At 38.5% G+C, this 15,086-nt stretch overlaps 2 protein-coding genes across 5 annotated transcripts in view; one reads left to right on the forward strand and one right to left on the reverse strand.

Annotated features, from left to right (window-relative positions):
• ST7L (suppression of tumorigenicity 7 like) overlaps positions 1-15,086 on the forward strand; it is a 183,412-nt gene that overhangs the window by 164,465 nt on the left and 3,861 nt on the right. The window lies entirely within an intron of this gene.
• CTTNBP2NL (CTTNBP2 N-terminal like) overlaps positions 1-15,086 on the reverse strand; it is a 55,345-nt gene that overhangs the window by 28,655 nt on the left and 11,604 nt on the right. For 3 of the 4 annotated variants that reach the window (XM_003125850.4, XM_013988148.2, XM_021090742.1), the window contains exons 2-3: positions 11,846-11,969; positions 8,513-8,620 (exon numbers count right to left, since the gene is read on the reverse strand). In XM_003125850.4, the coding sequence (XP_003125898.2) occupies positions 8,513-8,611 (99 nt within the window). In that variant the 5' untranslated portion in view covers positions 8,612-8,620; positions 11,846-11,969. The remainder of the gene's footprint in view (positions 1-8,512; positions 8,621-11,845; positions 11,970-15,086) is intronic. The other variant, XM_013988149.2, reaches the window with a different exon arrangement.

The following is a 15,086-nucleotide window of genomic DNA, read 5'->3' on the forward strand; positions in this document are numbered from 1 at the left end:
TATTTGCTTTTTAGGGCTGTACCCACAGCATACAGAATTTCCCAGGCTAGGGGTCAAACTATACCACAGCCACAGCAATGCAGGCTCCGAGCCGTGTCTGTGACCTACATCATAGATCATGGCATCACCGGATCCCTGACCCACTGAGCGAGTCACGGATTGAACACACATCCTCACAGACACTAGTCAGATTTGTTTCTGCTGCACAACGGGAACTCCTAAAGGATATATTTAATGTTATGATCTGCTTTGTAAATCTAGCATCACAATGTAGGAACACAAAAGTTCATCATGTGCATCATACTTTAAAATAGCCACACAAGAGTCCATCATGAGGACGTACCACCCAATTCACGTGGCCATTAACCAAGAGTTTACTTTTTTTTCCTTTGGCTGTGCCTGCAGCATGTGGAAGTTCCCAGCCCAGGGACTGAACTCACACCACAGCAGTGACCCCAGCCACTGCAGTTGAAAATGCTAGATCCTTAACCTATTGAAAAAGCACATGACATTTTTATCCATTTCTGATAAACACTCTCAGCAAACTAGGATCAGAAGGACGTTTCCTCAGTCTGAAAAAGAACATTTATGAAAACCTATAGCCAGCATCTTCTTTAATGATGAAAAAGCGTTTTCTCCTAAAGATCAGGAAGAAGACAAAGATATCCATACCACCTGTATTTGACTTTGTACTGGAGGTTCCAGTCAATGTAATAAGGCAAAAAAAGAAATAAAAGGAAATCAAATTGGAAAGAAATAAGTAAAATTATCTTTATTTGCAGACATGATTGTAGAAAATTCAATGGAATTTATTTAAAAAAGCTATTAGAATAAATTGAGATTAGCAAGGTTGCAGGATAAAGATCAATATATAAAATCAATTTCATGTCTGTATTACAGCAATAAACAATGAGAAAGTAACATTTAAAAAACAATGCCATGAAGTTCCTATTGTGGTGCAGTGGGTTAAGAATTCAACTGCAGTGCCTTGGGTAGCTGTGGAGGCCTGGGTTTGATCCCTGGCCCATGACAGTGGGTTAAAGAATCTGGTGTTGCTGCAGCTGCAGCACAGATTGCTGCTGTGGCTCAGATTCAGTCCCTGGCCTGGGAACTTCCATATGCCGTGGTGCGGCTCTAAAAAGTGCCATTTATAATAATCATGAAAAATATGAATAGTGATAAATCTGACAAAAGATGCCAAAACACCTATACAATGAGAAATACGAAGCATTGCAGAGAGACCTAAATAAAGGGAAAGAAGTACCATGTTCATGGATTAGCAAATACAGTTTTGTTAAGATGTTGATTTTCCCCAAATTGATCTACAAGTTCAATGCAATGCCACTCAGAATTCTAATAGGATTTTTGGAGAAGCTGATAAGCTGATTCTAAAATTCATATAGAGGAGTTCCCATTGTAGCTCAGCAGAAACGAATCTGACTAGTAACCATGAGGTTGCGGGTTTGATCCCTGGCCTCGCTTAGTGGGTTAAGGATCCAGCATTGCCATGAGCTGTGGTGTAGGTTGCAGATGCGGCTCGGATCCTGAGTTGCTATGGCTGATCCCTGGCCCGGGAACTCTATATGCTATGGAGTGGCCAAAAAAGGAAAAACAAAAACAAAAAACACTACCTGATTTTTAAGACACGTAAAAGGCTGCCGTAATCAAGACAATGTAGTATGGGCATCAAGGTAGACAAACAGATCAATAAAACAGAAGAGAGTCCAGAAATAAACCCACAAATATACAGAAAATGGACTGTGACAAAAGTGTCAAGGCCATTCTATAGAGGAAGGATAATCTTTTTAACAAATCGGGCTAAGAACAGTTGAAATACAAAAAAAAATTTTTTTTGGATCCATATATTGTACCATGTAATAAAAGTAATTGAAGTTGTATCATAGACTCAAATGTAAAACTTAAAACTATAAAATTGTAGAAATATAGGAGAAAACCTTTCTGACTTTGGTTAGGCAGATTCCTTATATGTGATACTAAAAGCAAAATCCATAAAAGAAACATTAATAAACCAGGCTTCATCAAAATGAAAAACTTTTGCTCTTCAAAAGATAGAGTTAAGAGTATGAAATGACAAGCCAGATACAATATGCATACAAGGCATATATTAATATAGCTAGGATTTCATGTATGAACATTACTCAGACTAGGAATAAAAAATATCAGCCAACTATAAAAAATACATGAAAATATGGCCCCAAATGACCACTGATTGATTCCCTTCTAAAACATGTTTCATAGTAAAGATTATGAAGGTAAATTTAAAAACCTCATAATTTAATTCCCTAAATAAACTTCTGTTTGCTTCCTAATATTCCAGTTTATATCCAGGAAGAAATTGGACTTCTCAGAGTTATATTTTGGGTTTGGGTATATAGGGTTATTATGTACTGTATGTTTTTATATATAGGGTTATTATGTTTATGTAATCTTTATCAAAGATCTCAACTACCCACACCCATCCTAAAAGCTCTTCCTAAAAATCATCTATCACAATAGATCATTTTTGGTCAAAGAATTGTTACATCCAGGCTTATCAGTGACAAAGAATGTTTCAACTTTGAGTACATTTAAGTATATTCACAGGTTCTTTTTTTTTTTTTTAATGGCCACACCTATGGCATACTGAAGTTTCCAGGCTAGGGGCTGAATCGGAGCTGCAGCTGCATGCCCACGCCACAGCCACACCAGATATGAGCCAAAACATCAGTGACCTATGCCGCAGCTTGGGGCAATACCAGATCCTTAACCCACTGAGTGAGGCAAGGGATTGAATCTACATCCTCACAGGCACAGTCAGGTTTTTAACCTGCTGAGCCACAACGGGAACTCCCACAGGTCTGTTATTATCTGATTTTAAAAAAATGCAAACGCACTTGATAAGCTTGCTGTATAGGACAATATATGGTAATATCTAAATTCAGTTTCATTTTCCTCATCTCAGACCAGACATTATAATAATCTATTTCCATAACAGAAACAAGGCCATGACCAAAAGCAGATGTCAGACTCAACTTACAGTGAACTTTTTCTTGAGCCATAGCACCTTCCATGATAACTTTTGTTCTGTATTTTTGGCACTATCATAAAAGCCTTACAATTATTATTATTTTAAGAATATTTTTGGCAAACGTAAATCATTTATTGTTTCACCACAGAGATATATGTGTCATTTAGATTTTTTATTTTTAACCTGGCTGCTTAAAAAACTCACAAGAGTTAAATATTACAGTCCTATATGCTAAATATATTTCTAACTTTGTCCTAACTACACCATTTTTGTCTAAATTTTCTTGCTTGGGAAATTCTGAAATGGCCTTTGGCCAAAAACAACAAAATTCTTTCCTAGACTTCAGAAGAATTATACCTGTTTTATGCTTGTGGCATCAGTGGAAAGGAATTCAAGACTCTGTGAGCTAACTCTCTGTGAAAGTTGTAATATTTTTACCATTTATTGTTGCAGAAGCTTTAAAATAAAATGATTCTAATACAGGACAGATTTTACTTAGTCATAGCTATGTGTGGCTTTGCATCAGATCTGAGATGTGTAGATATAATATATACCCAATGTAAAAAACTCAAACTATTTAACTTTTATTGGAAGTCAAATCTCTTTTCCAAATTTTTAAAATTAAGGTTCCCTCATCTTCCTCTAGAGTAATCACACTATGGGAAGCCTTTCCTAGCTTTTCTCAGAATAATGAGCCGAGCCTCTCTTACTGAACTGTGAGGTCCCACCCCAACCTCCTCTGATTCATGACCAATGTAATCTGCTTTATCTGTGGAAGGATTTCCCACAGTGTTCTTATTTAAGAAAAGAAAGTGGTCAAAGGGAGAGATTTCCATTAAGAATGCTTTTCTCTGATGTAATCTCTTCTAAAACAGAAAATCACTTTATGTAAAGTTCAACTAGGACCAAATACTGTATAAATGGCCTCTGTAAGAATTAGACTTCAAATACAGAAGAAGCCGAATATTACATTATTTTCTATTGGCTTCCCTGGTTCTGTGCCAAATATGTCTTGGCTGCAACAGAAGAGTGGGGAGGCTTTTATATTTGTGGGAGAAAAAGAACTGTGGGGGCTCTATAAGGGTGTAGCTGCAATCTGGCACTTTGCAGGAATTTTGGGAAAGGAATGAAGCTCTTTCATAATTATAATTCTATAGATAGGATATAATTACAAACTATGGAAACTATATAAATCCAGCCCTTACCAATGTGACCTACTATTTATTTAACAGCAACAGTGAACATGGTTTTTTTCAGAGATGCAAGGTTAAAGAACTGATTTTATGTTCAGGAAAAAAAAAATCTATTTTGAAGGTAAGGAGAAAGTAAAAACAAAAAGATAAGGTTTTTTTAATTTAGAAAGGAAAAACCAGTCATAGCTATTGGGACAAAGACCAAAACCTTTTCAACCAACTAAACACAAATTAAAAAGAATACTTAATGGAGGAAAATTAGTAAGCTGTTGTATTAGTCCAAGAGGAGCAACAGTACTTGCTGTTAAGCAAGAGCTATATAGAAAGAATGCAGTAAAATCGTGACGGACTACAGAACCAGAACAAACAAAAATAACAAAAACAAACCAACCAAAGTAAACCAAAAATTATCCCACAAATAAAACAAGATTTCATTTTGTTTGAAAGAATCTAGTATGGCAGTTGCTTCTCTCAAAGGACTGAAACAGTTTGGACCCCCAGCTGCTATTCATTTTATCTAACAATAGACTGTTTAAAAGATGGACCACTTTGGGGGAACTTACTCATTTCACCTAAACTGCATAGAGTTTAAGCCTCAGAAGGGAACTTCACCACTTACAGGCTGTATGCACAGACTAAATACAACACTTGTGCCTAATTCTGAATGGTATCATATCAAAATACTCTCTTAATTATAGCTCTTGCTTCTCGAGCTGCTCTTTCAACTTGTCAGAAGCTGCCTAACGTAACTAAAATTGGATTCATGTAGAAAAAAGGATATTTTAGGAAAACATGTGCAACAAGCACCTAAGCGTCTGTTAACATTAAAACCAGAGGCAGTATGTTTCAGCACATTTAGGGCAGGCTGTAAAATTTAATAATTCATTTGATAATACTATGACAATCTTAAAATGATACTCCACAATGGCACAATCATTTCTTCAACAAATATTTATTGAACCTCTGTGCTAGGCACTATGCCAAGTGCTGAGGATACAAAACAAACACATAAAGCTCTACAGGTTTGTATCATTTCTAAGGCTGAAAAGCAAAAAGAAAATAAGGTCACTCTCTGATTTTTCTGGTAGAGGCAGCCATTCCCCAACTTCTACCCCAATTATGAGGTGGGTAAGGGCCACAAGTTTCTGTATGAGTCAACTGAGATTGTTTTTTTTTTTCAAATGGCTGCAGCTATGGCATATAGACGTTCCCAGGCCAGGGACTGAATCAGAGCTGCAGATGAGACCTATGCTGCAGCTGTGGCAATGCCAGATCCTTTTTAAAGGATAGAACCCACGAACCCCCCACCACCCCCCTGTAGTGACCTGAGCTGCTGCAGTTAGATTCTCACTGTGCCACAGTGGGAACTCCTGTAAGTCAACCGAGATATTTATGAGAAACTTCTTCATGGAGTTTTAGTGTAAACAGGGATAGATCTTCAGGTGAGTCTATTTAATGCACGTTGCCAAACCATTACAGTTTTCTAAAATCTAATTACTATTTTTAATAATGCTGCTCCTGGAAAATGCTTTCTGAATTCTGAAAGGAGTCACCATGAACAAAGCACTTCCTGTTTCAGCCTAGGGACGGGAACTCTCCCAGTTCTTATCTGATAATTCCTATGGAAAGGAGAGCCAAGGGTCTCAGATGAGAATAGGGGAAGGAAGTAGGAAAAACAACAGGCATTAAAAGTGAGAATTAGGAACAAGCTCAAACTTTCCCCATACATTCTCTTTTTTTTTCTCTTCACTGATCAGATAAACATGTGGTAACAAATGGGAGTGTGTCTTGGGTTAATCAGGTTAGGATTACTGGTAAGAGTGGGATGGGGTCATAAGAAATAGTATAGTTTTCAGGGATGTACAGGGAAAAGACGTACACTGAAATCCTTAACAATGACAAAAGGGGAAGTCCTGTGGATGTGGCAGAAACGAGTCACCAACTAGAGCGAACATTTAAATGTAATATAGGTTGGCAGGGCAGTCATCAGAAAATTAGGCACTGTTGAGGGCACACTAGAGACATCCATTCAAATGATTAGCAACCACTGACTGTTCCTCGGATATGGGTACATGACATACACTGAGAATAAAAATAAAAGAAGTGGACCTTGCACTGTTGAGTATTTGCAATGCCATGCAAATTGTAGTGTTATTGTGGAAATACTAGGTATTTATCATTTATTCTTGGTTTTTTTGTTTGTTTGGTTTTTGTCTTTTTTGCTGTTTCTTGGGCCGCTCCCACGGCATATAGAGGTTCCCAGGCTAGGGGTCCAATCAGAGCTGTAGCTGCCGGCCTACGCCAGAGCCACAGCAACGCGGGATCCGAGCCGCGTCTGCAACCTACACCACAGCTCACGGCAACGCCGGATCATTAACCCACTGAGCAAGGGCTTGGACCGAACCCACAACCTCATGGTTCCTAGTCGGATTCCTTAACCACTGCGCCACGACGGGAACTCCTATCATTTATTCTCATTATTAGACAAGGAAGCTTTGTTTCAGACAGACTGAATGACTTGACCAAGATCACACAGTTCAGCTTAGTGGCACGACAGGCAAAGATTTGGGCAATAAACTTTAACATGTGACTAGGGGTATGTCAAAGCCATAAACATGTCATCTCCAGGGACACCATGCAAAACAAGACCAGAGTAAGCAGGGAAAGGAAGAAACTAAGACCGAGTCCACCCTCACATCAGAAGGCTACTGCCTCATGCACTCTGGAAAAGTGAAACCACTAGAAATTACTTAGCACACATTAAAGAGCCACAAGGGAAAACAAAAAAGCAGTATTTTTCAGGGATAAAATACTCTAAGGTATATTTAATTAGACAGAAATGTCAGTCCTTGTCTGTCAGACTTAAAAAAACAAATTGACTCAATTTCACAGCATACAGAAATAATGGGTTTAAATTTTACTTTCATCACAATTATAATTTCAGAGCACTAATCTAAGAAAAGATTACCCAGATATGACTAAATGAACACATTTACTCTGTATCAATTCCAGAAGGGAAAAAAGAAGAGATGCTAAAGAGATACAGCTTTTTGTATGAACTCTACTGAGGGGTTTTGTTTCTCCCAATTCTCTAAGCCTCCTGGAATAGCAATGAAAAAATGATCTTCGTTGCTATAAAAAAATCTTCAACAAAGGAGCTTCATATGAACACGCATGAAATGTTAATATAGCATTTAATAAGGAGCTAGGAAAATTTTGAGAAAATGCAGTAAAGTACTTCATAAACCTTTTAATGATGAGCTTTAAAATGTACATCAATATATCCTTTAAAATTTTAACTATAAAAATCTTCTTAGATACTTAGGCTCAGCTGCACTTCGCAGACCTTGCTTTCTTCAGCATGCCCCAGTCTCCTCTTTTTTTTTTTTTTTTCCTTATTTCTCCTCTCCTTTGGGAATATCATCTTCCTACTACTCACACAAGATACCCTTTCTTTTCTTCCCCTCTCCAGATCTGATCTCAAGACAGGGAAATGTCCCTATTTCCAATGTGTCTTTACCAAGATTTAAGACATTTGAAAGGAATTATGCTCCTTTGTTTTTTTAAATTAGACTATTTTTTAGAGTAGTTGTAGGTTCACAGCAAAACTGAGTGGAAAGTAGAGTTCTCACATGCCACCTCCCCAACCCCTACCCTGTTTTAACAGATATTATACCCTGAATTATGGGGGTTTTGGGGCTTTTTTTTTTTTTTGGGGGGCTTTTTTTTTTTTTTTTTTGCCATGGCTGCACCCATGGCATATGGAGGTTCCCAGGCTAGGGGTCCAGTTGGAGCTATAGCTGCCAGCCTATGCCACAGCCACAGCAACTTGGGATCTGAGCTTACCTTTGTCTGCAACCTACACCACAGCTCTCGGCAACACCGGATCCTTAACCCACTGAGTGAGGCCAGGGATTGAACCCACATCCTCATAGATACTAGTCAGGTTCGTTAACTGCTGAGCTACGATAGGAACTCCCTATATCCTGAATTATGTATATGGGTATACCTATGCATTTTTTAGGAAGCAGATCTCATCAAGTTCTCAAGGAGCTGGCATTCAGAAACAGCTAAGCTAAAGAAAGAAGTTCTAAGGACTAAAGGAACTACCTGGGGGCAGAAAGGCTTCCTCGGGGTCCCTAAAATCATACCATATAGGTGGCTGCTATAGCAAGTATCTCTATCTATATACCCAGGCCTCTTACCTTCAAATGGGGCTACAGTCATACCATAGCTAACCAATGAAATGGCTTTTAAACATATGATGACCTTTCTTTTTTTTTTAACATACCTTTAAAGCTTCTATAACAAGGTCCCTTGCTTCAAGCTCTCCTTCAAGAATACTGAATAGTGTTAAGAGTTCTGGCTTGCTGAGTTTCTCCAGATTCATCCTGAAAGCCTAAAACAAAGACAACAATCAGACAATATCCAGGAGATAGAGTTAATTTGATTATTATTAAAGAAAAAATAAAGTGAGATAGATAAGAGCAACAGTTACAGTAAAAAATGCTTTAAGAAAGGAAATGGTGGAGTCCCTGTTGTGGCACAGTGTAAATGAATCTGACTAGGAACCATGAGGTTGTGGGTTTGATCCCTGGCCACACTCAGTGGGTTGTGGATCCAGCGTCGCTGTGAGCTGTGGTATAGGTTGCAGGCACGGCTTGGATTGGGTGTTGATGTGGCTCTGGTGTAAGCCAGCAGCTATAGCTCCGATTTGACCTCTAGCCTGGGAACCTCCATATGTTATGGGTGCAGCCTTAAAAAGAAAGAAAAGAAAAGAAAATTCACTCTAATTATTGATTTTGCCACTATTCACAAAGATTAAATTTTCATCATTTTTTCTCCAGGTTTATTATATACAAACATCCTAGAAAGTCTTGGAATTGGTCACTAATTTTGTTCACTAGAAGTTCAGGTAAATTTGTGTTATAATCAAAACTGTTTCACTGAAAAATTATCACACCATGAAAAGATACTCCAGTTTTAGAAAACTGAATTGCAAACTGTATATAAAGCATTTTGGAGTCCCTCTGAAATTGGCTGAAATGAATTTGAGTAAAGATAATGTTTGGTGGGAGTACAGGAGAAATTTTTCCTTTAAATTGTCAACTTTCACAGAGAACATCTATCACAATATTTATATTTCATATAGTAAAGTAAGACAAATGTAACCATGTACAGATTTTTTTTTTTTTTTTTTTTTTTTTTTTTTTTTGGTCTTTTTAGAGCCACACCTGCAGCATATAGAAGTTCTTGGGCTAGGGATCAAATTGGAGCTGCAGCTGCTGGCCTAGGCTACCACAGCAATGTGAGATCCGAGCTGGGTCTGCAACCTACATACTGCAGCTCACAGCAATGTCGGATCCTTAACCCACTGAGCGAGGCCAGGGATCGAATCCATGTCCTAATAGATGCTAGTTGGGTTCCTTATCGCTGAGCTGCAATAGGAACTCCCAGATATGCTTTTAAATGACTTCTTAAAATATATTGTTTAAAAATCTTAATTGGCCAGGCTACTATAAACTGAACTTATTTGACTTATCAAGTTCACATTTCTATGAAGTCTTGTCTCTTTTTTTTGGCCACGTCTGCAGGGTGCAGGAGTTCCTGGGCTAGGGATCGAACCTGAGCCACAACAGTGACAATGCTGAATCCTAAACCACTAGACCATTAGGGAACTCTTTCTATTTTTTAAAACGTGTTAAATGGCAAATTGCATGGCAAAAACTCAATCCTTTTTATGAAAGTAATTTCTCCTAAAGCACATATAAGTAGAAGTTAGGCTGCGATACAATCTTTGAAGGATCTTCTGACTAATAACTTCCAAAGTAGAGCAAAAACTATTTTACCTTTCCCACTCTTTACTTCCAAATTACCACTCTCATATAGTTTTCTTTAAAGTCAATCACAACATGACTAGTTCACACACCCTCCAATAATTTCCAACTCCTATGAGCACATTAACTTTCAGGCACACAAAAGAGTCATTGATTCCTTCCAGAGCTACTGCCTTTGAGCAAATGAGAGCATGTAGAAAATGCATACCTCCCTGTGTTAGAAGTTGTTCTAGGAGATGTTGTACAAATCTTTTGCCACATGGTAAAATACGTTCAATGTAACTTTAGCTCTAATGGCTAACTTTCTAACTGGTGAGGTTTAGCCACTAGTAAGTGATTCTCACTTCAGAATCACAGAGAGACCTTGCAACAGTTATTTTAAAAATAAGAACTAAGAAAACCAAAAACAGGGAGATCCTGTTGTGGCTCAGCAGGTTAAGAACCTGATGTAGTTTCTGTGAGGATGTGGGTCCAGTCCCTGGCCTTGCTCAGTGGGTTAAGGATCCAGCGTTGTCGTGAGCTGTGGTGTAGGTTGCAGATGTGGCTTGGATCTGACGTTGCTGCAAGTGTGTCGTAGGCCAGCAGCTGTTAGCTCCTATTGGACCCCTAGCTTGGGAACCTCCATATGTCGTGGGTTCGGCCCTAAAAAGCAAAAGCAAAAAAAAAAAAAAAAAAAGACCTTTATTAGGTCTCACCAAACAAGAGACCTAATAAAGCTACACTTAACCTAAGATGGTATGTTGGAAACAACACAGAGCTTTGCGCTCAGAGAGACGCCAGGTTGGCATTGTCCTAGTTGTGTGACTTTTGGCAAATTTTCTGATTCTCAGTTTTCTTATCTGTGAAAGTGGGATGGTGATATCTTACTCATGGGATTGTTGTGAAGATTCAGTTAATAAATATAAAATATCTTGCCAAGTTCCTGATACAGTCTGATCAATGGTTAATTACTAATACCTACAATCCTCTCTTATTTCCCAAAAGAATTCTAAGAAAGGCATTATCAAAACTGGGGGCAGCCAAGATGAATGACTTCAGAAAAAAGTGGCTTGGGCTGCCCTTTTTTTTTTTTTTTGGTCTTTTTCTTGCCTAGGCTAGACTGCTTTATAATTAAAGCGACTAAAGATTGTTTTGCCAATGGCAAAAAGATTCTTGTTACATCTACATTTGTAAGTCACTTTTGCTCACATTTTTTTCTTGTTTGTTTTTTCTAGGGCCACACCCACAACATATGGAGGTTCCCAGGCTAGGGGTCTAATCAGAGCTGTAGTCGCTGGCCTACGCCAGAGCCACAGCAACGCCAGATCTGAGTCGAGTCTGCGACCTACACCACAGCTCACGGCAATGCTGGATCCTTAACCCACTGATCGAGGCCAGGGATCAAACCCGCAACCTCACGGTTCCTAATCGGATTCGTTAACCACTGCGCCATGACGGGAACTCCCGAACACATTTTAATATTTGGAACATTTTACTAATAGGTACCAACTTATTTACCTTGGTGCCTACATGAAGTGAATATAATACAAATATGACACGAGAGGATAAAAAGGGCCACAGCTGTGAAACTCAAACCCAACAGGTCTGTTTTCACATATTCCCATAACCATTCTTTATAAATATTAAAATTTAGTAGTTCTTTGCTGGTCCTTTACATTTGAATCTAATCTCAATACACAAGACATTGCAATAACTTTTTGTATGAAATACGAATGAACGATAGTAAAACTGTATTATGTTTTAGTGATATTCCTGGGGTTTGGGGTGACTGTGGGGGTAATACTGACCTGATAATTGGCAGTCACACTTTGCTCCTCAAGTATAAATTCTTAAGATTTTCTTCAGTTAAAATTTGGGAAAATTGACAAGTATATTTAAAATGTCATCAGCATGGTGGAAAGGTGTCCAATACTGCAAAATAATAAGAAATTTATTGTCTATGTGACTATACTATAAACAATTGGTAAATCCTAAGAATGTCAACTGTCATTATAGCTGATGAGGCCTGACAGCTGCAGGCTGATACAGACAAGGAAGAAGAGAATAGCCACTTCTTCAAGCTTTAGCTGAGTAAGATAGGAAAAATACCAGGAATCTTACTTCCCTTTTACAATTATAATTGAGGAAGGTGAGGGCTTTCAAAATCTTTAAGATGTCCACTGTCATTTCAAGGACTATCTTATAAATGTCACTAGAAAAAACTGACTTTCTCTCCCTGGAATGACAAAAGCCTATTTGCTTGAACCACCTTGACTCATGAACAATGCACTCAGACAGAAAAATAACACAATTACAACTGAACTTTTCCAACTGCCAAATTCATGTGAGGAAAAGTCGCATCCCCTCACCTCTTGCCAATCAATAAACCAACAAATCAACTTGTCACCATCTCAACTTTGTCTGTAGGGCTTATTACTCATACCAGCTTCTACTTTTTCCTATTTATTTTCAAATATTAAATGATGAATTATATGTAATTTTTGGTTATGTTTTCCTAATAATGTATTTGACTCAGTAACCTTAAAAAAAGTAGGCCCTAAATTATATTTGATAAGATGTAACTTTTCTCTTGTAATTTAAAGAACCAAGTCCATTTGACTTCAATTTCTGCCCAATATATACATTTTGTGGCCTAGGATTTTCAGAAAAAGGCTGTTTCAGACTCCATATTCATTATCAGAAATATGACTGCCAGATTTTTGGCATGACCACATTAGAGTCTACAGACTCATTCTCCGCTTAGTTTCTAAATGAGCCGTTACTTGTCATTGTCATCATCCATTAAGTAACTGTGAAAGACAAGATCATTTCAACCAGATGCTCAGCTCATTCCTTCCAGCAGAATCGCTCCAAGACCCATCTTTCCTTAGAGTTCAGATGCAGATATTTCTGCTTAAAAAATGCCTAAATTTATAGTCCATAAATCTGAAATAAAAACCACTTGTGGACAAGTTGTCTGGATACGTTATCATACACCATGGTACAGCTAGCTGAAGCTCTATTAAGCTTTAGTTTTGTCAATTAAAACACGTACTTAGGGAGTTCCCGTCATGGCACAGCAGAAAGGAATCTGCCTAGGAACCATGAGGTTGTGGGTTCGATCCCTGGCCTCGCTCAGTGGGTTAAGGATCCGGCGTTGCTCTGGCTGTGGCGAAGGCCAGCAGCTACAGCTCCAATTTGACCCCTATTCTGGGAACCTCCATATGCCGTGAGTTCGGCCCTAAAAAGACAAAATGACAAAACAAAACAAAACAAAACAAAACAAAACAAAAACCACGTAAATACATATAATAAAAAGATAAAGTTATACATATTTTAATACCCTGGAAAAAAGCCTGTTAATGGACTAAGTATGAAACTTATTTCTAAGTCATTTATTTTTTTGCTTTTTAGGGCCACGCCCACGGCATATGGAGGTTCCTAGGCTAGGGGTCAAATTGAAACTACAGCTGTCGGCCTACACCACAGCCACAGCCATAGCACCGCGGGATCCAAGCTGTATCTGTCGGCCTACACCACAGCTCATGGCAGCGCCGGATCCCCGACCCACTGAGTGAAGCCAGGGATAGAACCCGCATCCTCATGGATATTAGTTGGATTCATTTCTGCTGCGCCACAATGGGAACTTCCTATTTCTAAGTTATAATAGGTGATTTCCAACATGAGTTTGCCCAACTTACCATCTGGTCTATTCTTATGCTACTTCTCACCAAGTCAGGGCCCATAGCCAGGGCCAATAGCCAGGACAGCATGAGTCTCTTCTGTATGAATTTTCATGTGCCAACAGCCATAAGAACTATAGGCAGCAAAAGGACACTGGCCTCACACCTCCACTGTACCTCTTGAACAGCAGTGCTGATTTTGCCATGGGAGTATGCTGCTGTGGCTTGGGCTCTGTTCATTTTATTCTGATGTTTTCCCTTTATCCAACCTCCACACATTCTGGTTCTGACTGTACCTTTTCCTTCTTAAGGAAGTCTCACCCTTTGCTCTGGAATACTGAATTCATTCTATAGGACAGCAGGCATTGTTGCTTTTTTACCACATAGATTGGGTGGCAGAAAAAGAAACACCCGAGTTTCTACACCTATGTAAGTAGTAAGGTGGGGCAGGGTGGAGTACAAGAAAGATGTTTGTCTATCTAGTATCTGGGTGTGTGTATGTCTTTACCTGGAACTGAAGGCTTCATCTCTAAGTGGTGGGTGATACAGGACAAGAAAGAGAAAAAACAGTATTTTTAACTCCTATATATTTTCAAACATAGAAGCACCTCAAAAAAACTATATAAATTAAAAAAAAAAGTCCACTTGGCTAGTACTATATATATATAGATATATATATCGATATATATAGATATATATATCGATATATATAGATATAGATATACGTATATATCTATATCTATATATATATCAGTTGTTTTTTTTTTTAACCAAGGAGATCATTCTTGCAAAATTGGATAAAAATCACTTATTATATGCTCAGATAACAAATTTAAGGAGTTTATACTTGGACTACAATTGAATGAGATTTAGGCCATTCAGCAAATCGTTCTTTTTTTTTGGTAAATTAATCAGTTAATTTATTTTTGGCTACAGTGTGCAGTGGCTTGATGTAGGATTTTAGTTCCCAAACCAGGGATTGAACCCAGGCCACAGCAGTTAAAACAGTCAAACCCTGAGTTCCCATCATGGCGCAGTGGAAATGAATCCAACTAGGAACCATGAGGTTTCGGGTTTGATCCCTGGCCTTGCTCAGTGGGTTAAGAATCTGGCGTTGCTGTGAGCTGTAGTGTAGGTTGCAGACTCGGCTCTGATCCCGTGTTGCTGTGGCTGTGGTGTAGGCCGGCAGCAACAGCTCTGATTAGACCTCTAACCTAGGAACCTCCATATACCACAGGTGCGGTCCTAAAAAGACAAGAGAAAAAAAACCCCAAAAAACAGTCAAACCCTAAGTACTGGATCACCAGGGAACTCCCCATTCAGTAAGTTTTTAGTATCAGTGATAGGATATGAGCAAAGATATAAA

Source organism: Sus scrofa, chromosome 4 (genome assembly GCF_000003025.6).
Source record: "Sus scrofa isolate TJ Tabasco breed Duroc chromosome 4, Sscrofa11.1, whole genome shotgun sequence".
In the NCBI taxonomy this organism is placed as follows: Eukaryota; Metazoa; Chordata; class Mammalia; order Artiodactyla; family Suidae; genus Sus; species Sus scrofa.